We start from the raw sequence: 19955 nt of genomic DNA, 5'->3' as shown, positions 1-19955 counted from the left end.
CATATTTTGTTAAAGAAGAATCCAAAGGTGCATGTTTCTTTTCCTTTTAGATAATCTTAATTAAATCAAAAACATGAACTGAAGCATAGGGACAAACATTTGGCATATAATTACGAAAAGCCTTTTATCCAGAATTGAGCTAAATGTGACACGTGGCAAAGTTTAAATTTATGCTCTCGAGTGCCACAATCTACTTTGATTAGCAATGGTTAGTCAGTGTTCAACCAACTTTATATGGTTAGAAAAAATATGCCATCATAAGGGTAAAAAATACCCATGAAAATCTAGGAGGCACATATTGTCTCTTAAAGGGGTAATGTCATGATGAATCAAATTTTCCTTGATATTTTGACATATAAGAGGTCATTTTACTACAAAAGCATACTGTAATTTTTTTAACTTAAAAATTCCTCTCCAGCCCGAAAAAAGCATTTATTGTTTCTACTCTTCAAAAACAATTCGTTTGGAAATTGGCTACATTGTGACATCACAGTGCAGTGTCATTTGAATAGCTCCGCCTCCACAACATATGTAATTATCACAGTGAACTGATTCTTCAAATCTGAAAGTGGTACTATTGTTACTGTAGTTTGCTTTTAAACAACGAAAAAGATTAAGATGTCATGTAAGGTCCCCAGACGTTGTTGTGTTCCTGGTTATGAAGTAACTGCATCTCTACATAGCCTTCTGAAGAATCCCAATGTTAGGAATGAGTGGACTAGAAGCTCTGAAGGTGTTTCGTGGCATATCCAAAATTAAAGGCTTATAACCCTACAAAAAAGAATTTGAGCCAAAATTTGACTTTTTTTCTTATTTGACATTATTTATCTCTGGGCGTATATAAGGTGGCTTTGAAAAACTGCTTTTGTTTTGTTCCCAATCATGTCAACTGTATCTGAGAAAAATGTGTGTTGATACAACAAAGCAATCAAAAATTATTTACAATTTACAAAATCACAAAAATAATTTATCATAGTGTCCAAGTACATCTCCATGTGTCCAAAAGTCTCTCCAAACAAATAAAACATAATTGTTCATAAGAGCAGTCATATTAATGATTTTAGTAGTGAGATTTCACAGAATGAGTGCCTTTTGACTCAATGAGTCTGCATCACTGAGTCTGTCATTTACATGGCGCCATCTCCTGGTGGCCATATGTAACATTGTGATTCATGTGGATTATCTAATGATCAATGCATCAGATTACCTTGTGTGGGCTGTTTGAAAGGTAATTACCTCCTCTAAGTAATGGTATGTGATATTTTATGTTCCGTTTATTTTGAAGTTATAACTTAAACAGGCGGGCGGGCGGGCCCATCCGAGCTTAAAGGGTTCAACAAAGTCCCTGCCGCATTTCTCTAAGGATTCTTTTGAGAACTATTATGATTCAGACTTTGCATAGAAACTTATCGGACATGACAGTAATGCCAGTAAGCAACAAATGTAATTTAAGTACTGTATGTAAGCAGCAAACCCCCCCACCCCCGTCGACTGGTGAACATCCCGTATTTCCCATTTCATGGAATGCGTATTGAGGTGGCCACACAACAGAGGCGAACACCCGGGCCGACTTTGTTCAGTTTTCAATTGTTATTTCAGTCAGAACAACTGTAGTAGTTTGATTGCGTGTTTCACATAAATTGAGACATATAGCTATTAATGATTGCCAGGACTGAGTGCTTTCAGGGGATTTTGTAAATCACGTGCATGTTTTCATTCATTTATTCTTGGAAAAAACAGTTCCACAAGTGTTGGCTGGGGATGTCTGTGCTTCAAAGATGTTAGCCAATTATAACACAGTGGGCATGTATATTGAAGTCTTAAAGGGGACAGCACAGAGAGAGGGCTAGAGACATATACATTTATCAGATGGTTTTATCCAAAGTGACTTACAGAGCATTCAAGGTATACTGTTTTTTTATCCGTTTGTGCGTTCCCTGGGAATCAAACTCATGACCCTGGCATTGCTAGCACCATGCTCTACCAATTGAGCTACAGGAGTACTTAAAGATCATTTAATACCATCTTATGACAACAAATCTTTACTTACATTATAAGTGAGCCTCAATGAAAATAATAAAACAATTTAGTAATCAGTAATAAAGTGATTTGAATAGAAAAGTTCATTTCTGACATTGCTACTGACCTTTCTTTTTTGAGGAACTGGCCTGAAAGTCCTTCTCCTCTTTGATGGTAATTTTGTTGTACTTCATTCGGCAGAAGAAGGAGCGTCGGGCCCCGGAACAAAGCCGAGCCGCTCTGACAGGAAGCTCAGCCTGCACCTGCAACCCCGCTTCACACAAACACACAACAGAAAGACTGGGATTGGTTAAACACACATGGGGTTCAAAATTTCAATTTTAAACAAAGAAACTCCTTTGTACAAAAGGTCAGACTTTCTTGCTTCCATTGAAGCACACAAGATACTCTTTGGAATGTTCTCAAATCATGTTGGATAACATGGATCATGTTTTGCTCAAAAATTGTGGAGTCCACACCAGCTTGAAAGCATGTCATTAAAGCTTTAAAAAAAATTTTTATTCCACTTATCACTTATACTGATATGCTGATAAATATAATTAGCAATAATAAAAAAAAAATCAGTATTCAATTAGAACAAACAAAATAGAAGTGTTTTCACAAGTGGCCTCAGATTTTTTGGATCCCACTATACAGTATACATACTGTACATTTATTAATTATATCACACAAAATACAGACAGACATAAAACTGTACAGGCACGCAGACAAACATCATAGAGAGAACAATTGTTTATTATGGTATAAGTATGTTTACTTTTGGCGTCTATGAGGCGCTCCCGTGGGTAGAGTTCAGAGGCAGACAGCTGTTCCTTCACTTTACCGATGTCCTTGGGATGAACGTAATCAAACAGACTCTGCCCAATTAACTCTGTCTGGGGAGAGAAATGTTAAAAAATGGCATGGTCTGACTAATATTTTGCTAACAGTCTCAACATCATCAGCTCATTGGCTTATCCTCAGGTAAATAATCAAAATCAGTTTCTAAAACAGCCCTTAAAGACAAATTACAGTCTCTCTTATGGTAAAACAAACCCAAAATATTTATGAATCATCTTGCATTAACTCATTTTGTCTATCAAATGCTTTTTAGAATGAGCATGTCCCTCCCTTTATTATCATCAACTTCTGACTAGCAATACCAAGTGCCAAATAATGTTCATGGCTGTAATGTAAACTAAAGAAAATTGGCTATTTAAAAAAATAAAATAAAAGGAACAAGCCCCTGAAATGTCCCACCCACATGTTTCAATAGCAAACCCATTTACACAAGCAAAAAAGTCAAGCCATTTCATGGGGTCATTAAAACACTTCTACAGACAATGAATAAATAGCACTCAATTTACAAAAAAATTAATAAAATACATCCTTTATTATAGACAGATTCTCATACTCGACTGTATTTCAGGATTTTTGAAACCGACTCTGAGACGAAGACTATTTTTCCGCGGTCACAGCCAACCACAAAGAGAAATCCGTCGGCAGCCTGGACAAAAGAGAGGTAATTTTGCAATGGCAAACAGTCAAAACACCCTGTTTAAACAAAACCTATTTTTGGAATCTCTTACACCCACATATGTCAATAATAGCTTTTTTAAAACATTGCTCTAGTGTTGTCACTATACCAAAATTTCAGTAGTCAGAACCAATACCAGTAAAATTTCACAGTTCTCGATACCAATTTTGATACCACAGTAAAAATATGCTAATATGGTAATGTGCTACTGAACACACTCATTCAGCCTATTTAAAGTTTAATTTCAATGTAAATAATAATGTTACCTTCAAGTGTTTCTCAATTAAGTATGCATTGCTTGTGTTTTTAAGTAGGGCCCTACTGAAATTAGTTTTATTTTTTTATCATCATTCAACATTAAAATGGTGTCTAATCAAATTTATGTGAATAGTATTACTACAGTGAATATTACATTTTACTATACAGTTGTAATACATTTCTGTTGGAATTTCTTTAATTTCAGGCATCTAGCTTTTATTTTGAATCGTGCTTTTATTTTGACGTGTGGTTTTGACGGAAGCTTCACTTCTTCTTCTGACGGATAAACAGTTCGCTACATGGCCCGGTGTTATCGTTAAAGCGTAAATGCTGTAATTTAATGATATGAATAGTCTAAATGTGCTGTGCGCCTCAGTGGATTAGTGTTCTGCTTTGTCATCTCATACAACACAATGATTCTCAATAATATCAGTGGAGTTCCCAGTGTACGAGCAGTCTGCTTCACACATTCATTTAAAGCACACAGCTCATGCAGATTAAGATTTGCTGTTTAATAATCACACTAGGACATATCATGATTTTAATTTGATTAATTGTGCATTTGAGTTTAAAAGGAGTTACAGAGCACGTTCAAATAAGTGTGTCAATCAGAAAGCATGTAGGTATCAGATCTAGTCAGTGCTCTGTACTACCGGTACTGCAGAAACACTGGTCTCGCGTCATCTTTTTTATTCTAGTACTGATGTCATGATTCACTGTTGTTATGCCTTGTGTTTCGCCCGTCATCTGTTTTCGCCGCACTACACTTCCCATAATTCCCTGCCCTCATCACTGCCAGGTGTTCCCTATTGTTCTCACCTGTGTTTCATTTCCTCATTTACCACTGTGTATATAATTCCCTGATTTCTACCCAGTCTTTGTGAGTTGTTGTGTTTTTCCCCTCCTGTTCCTGTATCAGTTTCCAGCATGGATGTAATGTAGTTCTTAGGTCTGCCTAGTTCCAGTGTTTTCCATGATATTTTGTACTTTTCCTTTATTAAACTTCTTAAAGCCTCATCTAGATCCAGCTCTCGTGACTTCCTTCCAAATGTTACAGCTGACTTGGTACCAATACTTTTTACAACACTTCAGCGCTCTATAAACTGCAGGGTTTACCCTTAGGACAAGGTGTTTAAGCTCATCATCTGGGAGGAATGCAGGTTTGTAATTGGCTTCTGCAAAGGAGCTGGTTGCACCTGAAAAAGAGGCAATCCATTACACCACATTTCGTTGAGCTTCAGGATTTAAGAACATCCATCACTGTTTAACATATTTGTTTTGCATTAATTAGGCATTCTTGGGGGAAATTTTTTTTTTTTTTTCAAGCTTAATATTAGTCATTTTCAAAAAGTTAATTGTGATGACATTCCTTTGACAGTCTTTTAGGTACCTTTGAGTGATTTAAGGTGCTGGACAGCCATTCGTAACACAGTGAGTTTGTCAAGCTTACGAGACATGGGGTTACAGGTGGGAATCATCGCTGCCAATTCGTCAATCAGGTTATTCATCTTATCTCGCCGTCGTTTCTCAATTTGACTGTGAGGTTCCCTACAATTTGACAATGTATTTAATGTTGTAAGTACCACTGATGAAGACTGATCAAACTGAACTTCACTAAGCTAAAGTTAAGCTGCTTTAAAGGTGAAGTGTGTAATTTCTGTCAACAAGCAAAACTGCAAAATATAGATTGCTTTCCCAAACACTCCCCATGTCTGCCATTGGTCGAGCAAATAGATAATCCTGCCCCAAACTAACATCATTGGTTGAGCCAACGTTGCTGTATCAATTGTTCTGATAGCGCCACAGAGGCAGTGTTTAAACTTTTCGGAAGAAATTAACCCGAAAATGCTGTAATTATAGCTGTCTCTTATACTAAATCCAAAAAATCTGATGTACTAGTTTGCATGACTGTGGAGACTAACAAAGGGATAATTATCCTTATAAATAATTAGATACAATAAGTACCTGATACACTTCATTTTTAAGTGCTGGTCATCTCCTTCCAATCTACAACACAGAATATAGATAAAATTGTGACTTAAAAAAAGAATTAATACAATTGTAAATCAAGATGCACCATAATGTGTCGTAATAACACAAAGTGTAAAAAGTGTTGGTAATGGGTACAATACCTGCCCTGATTGTCCTCCATATCCTCATCTAGATTTGATGCAGATTTTGTTTCCCTGGAAACAAAGTGGTGAAATGATTAAAGTGACTCATGAAATGCTGCCATGATTTTGGAGAGGACAGTATACACAGACCACGCACTACCCGTCTCAACGCATCTCTGCTCATTCAGAAAAGCAGGACATGGGGGAACAGGCCAAACAAAAGAATATTAGTCATACAAAAGCAGCCATAAAATCTCTTTATGATCACATGTACATTTCAAACAGTTATACTCGCACACCCACACGTATACTCTATCTTGACACAGATGTAGCCCACTCATTTGTAATTACACTTACAGGTCCATGCTGCCTTTCCTTTTCCTGGGCAGCTCCATGCCTGAGGCCATACCAGCGGCTGAAGAGGGGGTCATCAGACCAGACAGAGAGACAGAGAGGCCCTGGGGTTCTTCCTCTAATGCATCTCCTGCCATAAGGGAGATAAATTGTGCCACCTTTTACTTAAGTTGTCCTCTAGGCATAAAGAATTGTGATGCAACTAATGATAATTCAGGATGCCTGTCTGCTATCAACTGAAATCAGAAAAAAAGTGTCTTTAACAGCACTAAATTATAACTCATCAGACAAAAGTGGTCCAGTGTCACAACTTTACTGGTAACTGGTAAGCCGTCATATCAAGGGGTAACTCATGGAAGAATATGTGAATGATTTACATTTCAAATCAAAATATGAACGTACCTGAGAAAAAACTAATTTAGTAATGCACAATCCTGTTCTAAAGTCGTCTTTTGCTGCATTTTATTCACATTTTCAGAAAACAGCCAGGAAAGGTTTAATATTCAGAACATTTCAATGTAGTGAAACAATTTTCAAAATGTCATAGTAGTAGCAGCCAGTTGGTTAACAGTGCTGGGTAGATTACTTCTTAATTGTAATCTGGTACTGATTACAAATTACATGACTAAAATTGTAGTCAGTAACGTAATATTTGGATCACATTTGTACGGTAATTTAATCTGATTGATTTTAGATTACTTTTGGATTACTTCTGACCTAATTCTTGTTTATTTAATGTCACATGCATTAGAGTAGGATAAGCTTGAATGCATTAAAGAAAACTTACTAAATGGATCAAAATATGAGAATTTATATTATTTTATGTGTGTGTTTTACTCGCTATTTGCTATTTGAGTGAAATAAAAAAAAAGGAACTAAAAATGGCATTACAAACGGCATCCATGTGTGGTGCAACGAGATCATACGGGAAGTCGGCATGTTGTTTTCGAGAGTTCCAGTACCCAAGCATCGGACATACTATGCAGATTCACTGACAAGCGGCATCTTTTTTTTTGCATCAGCTCCAGCGTGTTTTCTTTCCTATGTGGCGCAACCAGAAACACATTGCGTCAGCATTGTGGAAGACCCGGGTTAGGATCCCGCTTGGAAACCAGGAAGTATTTTTGTTTGCGTAATCAGTGACGAGCGCAATTTGAAGGTTGAATTTTCCCTCTAACATTACATTTTTACTCCACTGATGGTTAGGGTTAGGTTTAGGGTTTAATTTATAAAAAATGCATTCCTCTTCACTGTATTACAGCATGTACAGCAGAAAAAAAATCACTTTTGGCGCCCTTCCGTGGACATTTCACCCGGGAAATGGAGCTCATATGCCCAACAACACTTACCACTTTGGCCACTGCTGGCAGTTTTTCGAATTTTGGTAAGCACAGACCAATTTTAGCTAAAGAAAAGTCAACCTACTGTTTCCGATTTCACTGTAAGATCAGTCTGTGTGGTAACAGATCAGACCAGTCACACATGTAAATTAATGTCAAGTTGTTGCAAAAGCGCACTGATGTACAATTTGAAGCCGAGTACAAAAGCATTTCACTAAACTAAAACCAACTTCAAACTCCATCTTCAGCATAATTATGGCTGGTGACTAGTGTCAGGTCTGTGTGTGCTATTCCACCCCCTCCATTCGAAAACACTCGAAGACTTACTGAACATAATATCAGATGTAGGTAGATTTAGGATGAACATTTTTAAATACTGTATTTAAAAAGAAGAATTGATGGGATAAATAAATTGTGAACAATTTACTGCATGATAAATATGTAATCATGTAATCAATAAAAATAATTACAAGTAGTTGATTTTTATAATCTCATTAAGTAATCCATATTACATGTAATCAGTTTCTATCCATGACTGTTGGTTAATCCCATATCAGCACCAAAGTCTCTTTTCATGGCAAGAACAAGGTGGAATCAAATTAATGAATAAATAAAGCAATTAAATAAATATAGTTAAAATGAATAAATGGATAAACGGTAACACTTTACAATAATGTTGTATTTGTATACAGTTAACTACCATTACATTAGTTAACATGAACTAACAATGAGCATAACTTTTTCAGCACTTATTAATCTTGGATAATGTTAATTTCAACACATCTATAAAATGTAAAACTTTAAAATGCATTATTAACTAAAATAAACTAACAATGAAAAAAAATATTTTATAAATTAACAATAACCTAAAAATGATATTAAAACATTGCTAAATGTTAGTTCGTGAAATGTATCTAATGCATTTACTAGTGTTAACAAACAGAACCTTGTGTTACCAGATAAATAAACCAAACAAGCAAATAATCTTCATACAGAAAAATTAAAATGAATTAAAAATGTAATTTTGTTTTCAAATGTTTTCAAATGTGTTTATGTAGCAGGGATATGTTGTTACACCAGATTATAAATCTTTATTTTTTTATTTGTTTTAATTATTATTATTTGTCTTTGGGCGTGTTCTTATTAAAGGTGATGATCTCAGTATGCACGTCGGCTGACGTCATATGTAGGTGTGAGATTTAAAGGAGACCTATTATGCCCCTTTTTACAAGATGAAATATAAGTCTCAGGTGTCCCCAGAATGTGTCTGTGAAGTTTCAGCTCAAAATACCCCAAGGATCATTTATTATACCATGTTGTAAATGCCTCTTTTTGGGTGAAATCAAAAACTCGCTGTTTTCGTGTGTGTCTCTTTAAATGCAAATGAGCTGCTGCTCCCCGCCCCCTTTCTGGAACAGGGCTGTGCCTTTACAGTTGGTGCTTCGAATACTATAGCAACAACAAATCAGAACCAATATGACTGACACCGTAAATACCGGAGTGTTTTTCAGCCATTTAGCAACGATGGATGAGCAACACAAAAATATACTGTAATGACGTTAGCTATGCGCTATAACGAGACATGACATTTTAGGGGGTTGTCTTGCATCATGCGATTTGCAAACATTCACAAAATATAAAGTGCGATACTTACATCTTCAGGATATAAAGCTGGAACACGAACAGTTGGTACTGATCCATGCTTGAGAATCAAATATTTAGAAAATCCTGCTTTATATTGACCCTCATTCACAAAGCAGTCTGGTGTAAAATGATTTGCTCAAACATACACGAATTTTGGTATGTTTTGGGGAACAATTTCTTCAAAAACAAAACTCGTCCAACTGATGCTGGGAGTACATGAAGACTCTTATGTTCACTTTTACAGCCAACAACAGAACACGTATGACGCTTATGAAGCTGAGACATTATTCTTCTCAACGTAGCTGCTCCAGCGTGGAAAAAAATGGCAGACTGTGTGTCGATCACTCGGGGGAGGATCTATGATAACAGGGTGGAGTCAGTCACCAGTCGTGGGCGGGGCCTGCTCTAAAGTGACGTCACTTTAGAGCGGATACCAAAACCAGTCATTTTGAGACACTGTTTTAGATTAATAGAAATATAAGAAAGAGGAGTGGGTGGACTTTTAACATTGTAGGGTGGTTGTGTACACACACTGCCGACTCACATTTATGTTCAAACACCATGTAAAAGTGAATTTTGCATAATAGGCAGCCTTTAAATAGCAGCGAAATCAGAATTCGTCCTCTTTCCGGCAATGCCACTAGAAAGGAGGGGTACGATTTCATGAGCTCCATTTATCTCATGTTAAATTGTTTTATAGGTTCATTTCATGTTTAAATGATCAAATGTGAAAAAGTATTCCATGTGACATTATATTTAACCATTAGTTCGAGTTTATAAACGAAGTTTATTTGAGTGCTGTTAACGGGTGAATAGTGTACTGCGTGAGATGGCGGCGTGGTGTGTGTGTCATGAGTGAGAGATGTGTTAGCGGCTAAGCGGCTAACATCTTGGTTAAATAATAGCTGTATATAGATAAATATAAATTGATAAATAATAGATAGATGTGTATGGGTATATATATAGATATGTGTATGTATAATTATATATATAATATGTATATAATTATGTATATTTTGTAAGCACGCTAAAGATATAATCTAGTTTATTAATATAATGTTCATTGCATTCATTATGTGTTCTGTAATTGACTACCTGGTGTACTCAACATGTATTTTGTGGTTAACAGGCAAAAGAGAAAATTTTGCAGATAACAGTGCCTGTCTGTTCATGTGTTTTACCACACAGGCACTGTAATTAAATCACCTTTGGCACGACCAGCTTTGTGTGGAAAATCCTTTATTAACAACATAATAAAAAAAGAAAAAAACACAACGCAGAGGAACAACCGCTTCATTTAGATCTGGATAAACTGGCTTTGATATAAAACTCATTACCATGAGTAATATACATTGGCACGTAAACTGTTTTGAATAAAAAAGCTCACCACTTTCCTTATGTTCTTATATTTAGTATCTCTAAATCACAGACAGCTGTATATGATAGGCACTTTCTATATATATGGTCACAAAACAAAAACTGTGCAGTTTACTAGATTAGGAGGGTGACACGTCTTACCGACTGACACATTTTTGTTATTAAAATGTGGAGGAGTAACTGTAGTGAGGTGGCAAACAGGAGCATGCCAAAACACAACTTGAACTGGAGTGGGCTCCACTGTCCAACTATGTGCTATATAACTATGTGAAAACCAGGACACTGCGGAATAGATTTCATAACAGACATCGAAAGAATCAGACCATCTGTAATTGCCACACAAACAATAAAAGGATTTTTTTGTGAATTCAGAGTGATACTTTTTGTCTGAGCGTTGTCTTAAATAATAAAGTCATCACAAGGGAAAAAACTGTTTTAAGTGTAATCTTAAAACCCAGAAACCCAGTTTACAACATAGCAAAATTTCACAAAGAATTATTTGTCACATTGAGGTTGGGCGACCATGAGCACAATACAGGAAACCTAGTTCGATATACCGCAAACTAACAACTGCATCACTTCTCTCCATACAGACAGTGAGGCATACATGATTTCAATTTAATGTACAGTCTTCAGCTTTCTGTGCAAACAAAGCTTGAGAGGCATTTATGGAAGAATAGTTATAGTGGCCCAAAAAATTATTTGGACAGTATTGTACAAGTCACACTTAAAAATATATTAACTGAATTTCACAAACCAAGTGGCACTTTTCTAAGACATTTTTCTTTCCATTTACTTTTAAGCTACTGGTCTCAAGGTAATTTTAAGTGGAAGTATGAAGTCAGTTCCCTGGTAGACTAACCACAGATGTAGTTTGTCACATTACCTATGGACATGTTCCGCAAAGTTTGACAACAAGAAAGCATCCAAATATTGGTCTAAATTTTGAATAATATTTCTATTGTTTTTAAAATGCAATGCTTGAAGTGTATTTATGATATTTGTCTTTAAAATGAATGACAATGGGTTTGCTTTTTGCTATTATAAAATGCAAAGAAATGTACACATTTTTAACTGTTCAAATGCTTTTTGGGGCCAAAGTATTTCTACACAGCATACTGCCAAACACTTACATTCATTAACAAAAGCTTTAGCAGCATCTGCATTTTAGACAAAATATCAGAACAGTACAGTTACGGTTGCACTTGAAAGCAAGCATGGACTTTGATGGAACAAGTATCCAAAATTTCATTGGTTTCTACAGGTCCACGTGCCAGCAGGAGATACACTTAAACCACATTAGCCATCTGTTATTGCCATTCAGGACCATATCCCATAATCCATTCACAAACTTGCAGTGAGTAGAGCATCTTATTCATAAACAGGCTTTCACAGAGCAGTCCGTTTTTTCGCCAGCTTCACCTGTTGCCTTAAGCCTCTAAGATCAACAGACACGCTTCACCTCATCTGGTCCTGAACTGCATGTCCTCGGACTGGCCATGTGTACACGTGCCACGTGTGTGTGTATTGTGACACAGCCACTATGTTCAAGCGACAATGGAACAGGCCAGCCCAAACACTAGCTCACGTCCCTGGCTCCTATATTTAACACAGCTCCGCAGGCTCAGTGACCTAAATAGTCGTTAACAGATCGGCAACAACCTGATTTTTAATCCCATGCGCTGGAGTGAAGATCTGTGGTGGGATTATTTGGTTTTACGAGGCCGACAGGAAAACCACACCCAACAGTGAAAAGTTCATTGTTTTACTGGCTTATATTACCCAAATGCCACACTAACCTGCATTTGGATTCTAGCACTCATGAGGACTGTACACTCAAAATATAAAAACATTCAATGAATTTAATAAAATTAAGAAAATCTTTCACACAATTAAATACATTTTTTTTTTTTTATCAAAAACTAGTTTATTTGATTGAATTTGATCAAGTCTTGCTATACGATTCTAAATTCATTTTGTTATATTTACTAGAATAAAATGGTCAAAGTCTTCATTTTTATTATGTTAAGGCAACATAATATATACCACTTCCATTTTTTTGTCAAACATTTGTATTTGTAAGTGTAACAAGCTGTGAGCTTTTAGTCTCAGCAATAAAGGACGACATCATGTCACTGAGATTTATATCAAGCTTTCCAATCAGGAATGCGGGGTCCTTAACATCCAACACACAAACCACAATGATGGTGACACTCAGACCCCGTTTCCACCTGGTATTAAGATGCATTTCGGGTGATCTGATCACATGTGGTCAGCTCTAAAATAGGTCGAACGAGGTCTAAAACGGTTTGTGATCGGATCACAAAAACCACATACGAATGTGATCAAAAACGCATGTGACCGTATCACATTTGAGGTGTAAACGCTAATCCATACTGTATGCGTCCCGGCAGCAGTGAAGTGCCACCCATCACCTGTCAATCAACAGCTGCGCTAAAACAAGTGTTTAAAGTTTGCCGGATAGGAGCGGCTTTAAAATGCAATAACCGTCTGTTTGGAAAATTTTAAAAGCGAATACATCCACAATCAAGAGAGCTTCACGGATCTTCTTTAGAATGTCTGATATCAACATAGATTACAATCACGAATGCCTAAAGCTCCTTTAATACAGGTCATACACTAAAATAATGGATAATCCTGCTTGACGTGTTGTGTTTGTGCTTAGATTACATTTAAACCGCATCTGGGAGAAACAGTGCACCTTTTTTCCGTGCTCACTTATACAGTAACACACTGACATAGTGATTGATGTACGTCGTCATGAAACGGAGACCCTCCCCTCCAAATCTGAACACAAGTGGTCACAGGAGACGCATTTAAGTGACCAGGTGTAAACAGCAATGTGTCTCACTTGCCCACATGTGATCGGATCTCCCGAGACGCATTGTAATACCAGGTGGAAACGGGGTCTCAAAAATAATATTTTTGGAGATGCACTCACATGACACAAAACTCAAAGGGACATTTTTTTAAGTTGTCCCAACGCATATGGATTAAGTGAACTTCCATTTTATAAATTTAAGTTGTGAAAAAAAATGAAAGAATAGAGTTACAATGGCAAATTTTAAGTAACTAAATTCAACAAGAAGCAAAAATGTATTTTGAGTGTATGACGTTCACTATTTATTCACTAATGAGAGGGATTATCCAAGACTTCACTAACTACCGTACCATCCAAACACACTCTGCACAAATACAGGTTTAAATTAAACCACACCAGATCATGTGTAATATGTATGCAAGGAACAATTTATTTTTCAGTTCATTCAACAAAAGAGGTATATACAGAGTCATTCAAACGTCCATATGAAAATCTGGAATTCACAATCTAATTTAAACCTATAAATAAAGTTTTAAGTCAAAGAAACGTTATGAAGCAAAATGAATAAGAAATATTAAAGATTTTGTACTATTTTTAAGTCACAAATCAAATAAGCAAATTTGTGTAACTGGCCATTAACTCCTTGGTTCCAAAAGTCAGATTTCCTTGCTTTCACAATTGAAGCACACGTGATGTTCTTTTGAATATTCAGAATCATAATGCGTACTGGGATAGTTGTCATTAAAGTTGGCACATCCAAATGCTTAAAATATAATTTGGGTAACACTTCACAAAAAGGTTGTACTTAGTAAATGTGCTGGGTATCATGAACTAACAATTAACAGTATATTTTTACAACATATATTAATCTTGGTTAATGTTCATTTATATTACAATTAAATGTTAATTGTTAGTTCATGTTAGTTCATAATACATTAACTAATGTTTACATATACAACTTTAAAATGTACAGTTGTTTTAGTACATGTTGAAATGAACATAAACCAAGATTAATGAGTGCTGAAAAAGTGATGTTCAATGTTAGTTCATGTTAACTAATGTGGTTATCTAATGTTTATGAATACAACCTTATTGTAAAGTGTTATCATAATTCGTAATTAAAAAAGTACAAAATAAATTAGAATCATTAGTGCTTGACTCCTTCTCATGATGGAAAATGTTTTGCATGTCTTAAGGTGACCCAATTAATCAACATACTTTGCACAGTTACCATGGAGCTGTATGAGATACATGCCCCAACTGAATTTAATTACGTCAAACATTGTGCATGAAACGTGACAAACGTACGTGAAAGTAGGTCATTGATTCTACTGACTGAGCTGAATTTTGGCATGCTTTTGGCACAACACCTTGGTAGTATTTAGTGGACCTGCGTTCCATCAACCTCTTCAGGAATTTAATAAAATTGTATTATTTGTTCAGTTGAAGGTTGAGCAAACAAGTAACCAGTCAGTCATGTCCATGTTATCTGCTCTCTAATCTTCATGATGGTGCATCACAGCTAGGTGGCCCCAATAAATGTTCAACAGGTGCGAGCGAAGAATTGGCTATTGTAAAACAAGTCTCATATAATCTGTGACACTGAATATTAATATAATACACTATTGTGTTTACACTTCAGCTTTTATGTTTATGCTTATTGTAAGCTGAAACACTGTCTATCTAAACATTGCAGGTTATTTAAGCATTGAGCCAATGCCGTGAGTTTGGCAGAGACTATCTGTTTTTTCGACCAGTGGTAGAAGTGGGGCTTGTTCAGGAAACCTGTTTGAAAACAATCACCAAGTGCACTAGCCAGATTATGCTTAATAAGCCGACAACGTGTAAGGTAATTTAAATATTTTCAACGGGTTTCCTTTTTTTAGGTTAAGGTCCTAAACCAACACGATCGGCCACATTATGTCGACTTACTTATTATCTCCCATAAGACATTTTTGCATCAGCTCACATTTACCTTCCCTTGTGGCACAACCGGAAGTGCATTGCATCAGCAGCGTGAAAGACCTAGGTTCAGATCCCGCATTGAACCAGGAAATAATTGCGTTCACATAAACAGTAACAAGCATGATTTTGAGGTTGCATTTTTCCCTCTAATATTATTTTTACTCCACTGGTGGTTAGGTTTAGGTTTGGGTTGGAGGGTTCAGTTTATAAAATATGCATTCCTCTTATCTGTATTACAGCCTGTTATGCTGAATACAACTTGCTTTACTTTTGGCATCCCACTGTGGACATTACACCCGGAAAATGGAGCTTAAACGTGCTCATACGGTCAACAACAGTTACCACTTTGGCCACTTGGGGCAGTTTTTCGGATTTCAGTAAGCACAGACCGATTTTACCTAAAGAAAAGGAAACATACTGTTTCCAATTTCTATGTAAGATAAGTCTGGATGTGGCGCTTGTTCAGGAAACCTGTTTGAAACAATCATGGAGTGCATGGAGCTTAAGTTGATGATGGTAAGGTCATATAAATGCTTTAAACAGGTTTCCTTTACTGGGGGAAAGTCCTAAACGGTTTAACTCTCATGCACTCTTCGGTCATTTTTGACCGAAATCAATATTGTTTCTTCAATAAAACTGGTTTCCTTTATCTAATGGGTACGAGACTTGGTGAATTTTCGTCCATTTGATATCTGAATGCACACAAAGAAATTGGAGTTGATTCGATCATTCTAAGTGGTTGAAAAAAAAAAGTTACACTTGTAAGTGACCGCCACAGGAAATGAATGGGAAATTATTTATTATATAAAATCTACAAAACTGCCACAATGTAGAAAAAACACACCCAGACATGAAGGGGTAAGACTACCAAACATCAAGAGTGCACAACACACACACACACACAAAACTGAACTGGTCAGACTATAAAACAGATTTTTTTTTTTTTGAATATGTCAAAAAAAAAAAAAAACACAAAAAAAAAAAAACATCTGCCACAATGCACAACACACACACACCAAAATGAATTGGTGAGACCATAACCCATCTACAATGCTGAACACACACACACACGCACACACATTCATCTTGTTACAACCAGGGATAAATTAGGTATGCAAAAACTGACAAAAATAACCTCAAACAAATCAAACAAAATGCTAAACTTTGACAAAATAGTCTTTGATAATGTTTAAATATGTATCTAAATGCAGAACTTGTGACAAAATCTAGAAATCATCTTCTCTTCAACCAGGGATGAATAAGTAGCTCTCTGCAGCCATTTAGTGTTTATACTTGTAATTTCATCTGGTTTTTATTTTTAAATGGACAGCAGAGTTTGATTCTTGTGACTTTAAGCTTTGAAATGGTATATAATTTATGAGGATTGGTTCAGTATTTGGGAAAATAAAACACTAGAGCACTCTCCTATTTAAGACTACAATGTGAATTACTGATGTCTAGTTGGTTTCAAACATTTTGGCTATGAATTATGGATCTGTATGATAGAAGCAATACTCAGAATGATGTATACACCAATTATGTAACTTTTCCAACTTATGTACAGTAAACTCACCAAACATTTTTTTCGTGAAAATATTTGTTTTATTTCAGTTCAGTGTTAGGCTGAACTATTCTAGAAATGTATCTATTCTGTGAAAGGTGAACACATTTGTAAATAATAATAATAATATTTTCCAATTGATAGATTAGTCAAAAGAATACTAATGATGATTCTAATAATTGGGTAATTTGGGGTAATTAAGCTTATAATTAATTCATTATTTGTAACTTAAAAAAAAAAAACTGTAAACATTTTAAACTTGCAGTATATGCGAAATAAGAGACTCCTAAGATATCTCAGGGGTCTATGATTTTTAAACTGTTTTAATTGTTTAGAAAGTATTATTTTTCTGTATATTCGTCAGAAACAATTATCAAAAAAATGTATTATGGCTCCCAAGTCCCAACATAATTTGGGACAAATGGATCACAGCAATTGCAGTCTTTTTTTCTCACACAAAAATAATCTTTATGGTTTAATTTTTCACCTCTTAATTTACAATCTAAATTGTGGTTTTGACTTCTTAATACAATTGTATTTATTATTAATCTTGCTTATTTTATTTGTTTTATCTGCCATTAAACTTTGCATGGAATGCACTTTAAATTGCATTTCCAAAAAAAGTGTAAAATAAACATTTGTAGCTGTATCAGCATCAAATTTAGATAACAAATCAACTACTTTATGTCAGACCATTCCAAGCTAAAATAATACGTTTAGAGTGGGTCTGTACTCTGCATTAAACTGAACAACTGGATTTCAGTGAGCAAATAAATTATTTGAGCTTGACGCTGACACTATTATTCATATAAAATAAATCACTCTAAAAACATGTGAAAGAGCAAGAACATGAAACCTCAGTAATGCCAAGACAAAAATTATCTGACAACATAAAAAACTAAACTAACCGCTTTATTAAGAGTGACAAAACCATTTTATGAATAGTATTTAAACCAGGTAAGATAATCAGTTAGAATGCTTAACATGTAACTAGCAGAATAATAAAAAATAACATAATTTTCGGGTGTCTATACATGGAGGCAACAGGAAATCATCTTTTCAACAAGATCTGTAAAAAAAAATTCAGTTAAATTAAAGGTGACAAACCGGCAGCTATGGTTGCCAGAAATGTACTGTAAAAAATACAGTGTTCATGTTCAGGCTTCACGGGATGTTATTTTGTTGCCTGTATATTTACGGTTCACTACCATTTATGTAATTAAATTATATAACCTTGATATTAAACTTCTGGAACTACAAATGTCTGATTTTCACTTTAAAATGTACTGTTAAATAACTAGAGTAAATAACTACAAAAGCCCACATTATGACTTAAAGTTCATCAAGAGTGGCCCTTCCTGGAGCAGTAATTAATACACATGTAGAGACAGTGCACAGTGTTACTCACACAAAACACCATCAGGGTAACCCATGTGACAATAAAATAATGCAATAAACATGAACTAAACTGATAAAATATAACAAAAACACCCCAATGTACATAACTAATATTAATAATAGAAGAAACATATCTATTCCAACAAGATATAATGAAGTGTGAAGGGTCACGCAGGGACTTCTAGGAACGCCCGATTAATGTTTCTATTAATAATGATTTTAACAATAGTATAATATAAAAAGTATATGTATTCTCGTTAAACATAATATAATTTTTTCCTGTTAATTACAAGGTAAAATCACACTTTTTACATCTAAAAAAAACCAAACAAATTAAAGTATTTTTTTTAACTGTAGCATTTTTAGTCTTTTACAGTTAAATTTTTTAGGAAGTTAAAGTGTATATCTGATGTAGAGTATGTATTTTTAAGTTTCACTTGGTTAATTGTGGTGTGATATTAAGAATATTTTTAAGATTGATAGCAATTTTAAGATAGAACAATCTCTTAACTTCCCCTACAAGATATAATAATTCCTGGTATTCAAAAACTGTAAATAGGTCCTTGAGAATGAAACCATGTACAGGACACTCCAACCCGATCTCTTGAAAAGTTGTAAATAATTTACGAGGTGGCTATTTCCTGTGATGTCGCAAGATTTTGTTCGTATAAACTGGTAAAACTTTATCACATGCAAATTCCCGGATGTCTAATGTGGAAGCGCGAGGCATTAAGGACATACTTATTAATATTATACCCTTACCCAAACCCCTTATCTAAACTTAACCAATCAGTAGAGTGTACAAACATGATAGGAAGATGTTGCGTGTGACAGAAGCAAGTAACTGTCACGTATTAGATGGAAACAATGTACAGCGACGTCATTGTCTGTAGTGAAAGACGTAGGAATTCAAACGAGTGCAGTCGCACGATATCATACGAATTAGCCAAATATAGAAAAGTCATACGAATCCTGATGATTTTGCTGTGAGAGTGTATTGCACACTCTCATTTAGTTTAACAAACAACATCCTTAAAAAATAGCCTTACCATTCAAATCACAGGAGTTCTTTTACAATGACGAAGTATTTACATAAAACATACAAGAGTCTATACATTTCTTGGCACACAATAAAACAACTCACTTAGACTGCAATCTAAAGTGCTTAGATAAGCAATTCTCCTAAAATGTAGTTTCCCATAGGACCGGGTAAAAATATCAATTTTCCGATGCATCATAATCTTCATTTGAACGATTCTTAAAATCTTAAATCCCAACAATCCCAATCTTTTACATGCACAACTCACTACAATAAGAGTAAACCACAAGAATATAATTTCTGTGATTAGATACTGGCTGGTAAATGTTCAGATTTCACTCAGCAGTGATTGAGTAGTATATTGGCTGAGAAGTTCAGCATCCATTCACTGCGTGTTGAGAGTTGAAGTTTGATTTGACTCATTCTGTGAAATGTGTCCAAAGATGAGATCCACACAATCCATTAGTCATTGAATAATGTCCCTTTTAATATCCTTTCAGTTCTTTA

General features: G+C 35.3%; 1 protein-coding gene across 3 annotated transcripts in view; it reads right to left on the bottom strand.

Annotated features, from left to right (window-relative positions):
- Positions 1–19955, bottom strand: part of LOC127456099 (aryl hydrocarbon receptor nuclear translocator-like protein 1) — a 36914-nt gene that overhangs the window by 11832 nt on the left and 5127 nt on the right. For 2 of the 3 annotated variants that reach the window (XM_051724422.1, XM_051724423.1), the window contains exons 2-9: positions 6286–6412; positions 5947–6000; positions 5780–5821; positions 5205–5362; positions 4931–5010; positions 3434–3526; positions 2798–2915; positions 2147–2293 (exon numbers count right to left, since the gene is read on the bottom strand). In XM_051724422.1, the coding sequence (XP_051580382.1) occupies positions 2147–2293; positions 2798–2915; positions 3434–3526; positions 4931–5010; positions 5205–5362; positions 5780–5821; positions 5947–6000; positions 6286–6412 (819 nt within the window). Of the gene's footprint in view, positions 1–2146; positions 2294–2797; positions 2916–3433; positions 3527–4930; positions 5011–5204; positions 5363–5779; positions 5822–5946; positions 6105–6285; positions 6413–19955 lie in introns of all 3 variants that reach the window. The other variant, XM_051724424.1, reaches the window with a different exon arrangement.

The sequence above is a fragment of the Myxocyprinus asiaticus genome, chromosome 18, assembly GCF_019703515.2.
Source record: "Myxocyprinus asiaticus isolate MX2 ecotype Aquarium Trade chromosome 18, UBuf_Myxa_2, whole genome shotgun sequence".
Taxonomy (NCBI): domain Eukaryota; kingdom Metazoa; phylum Chordata; class Actinopteri; order Cypriniformes; family Catostomidae; genus Myxocyprinus; species Myxocyprinus asiaticus.
Note: the sequence above shows the minus strand (reverse complement) of the source record. Positions and strands in the feature narration are given on the sequence as shown.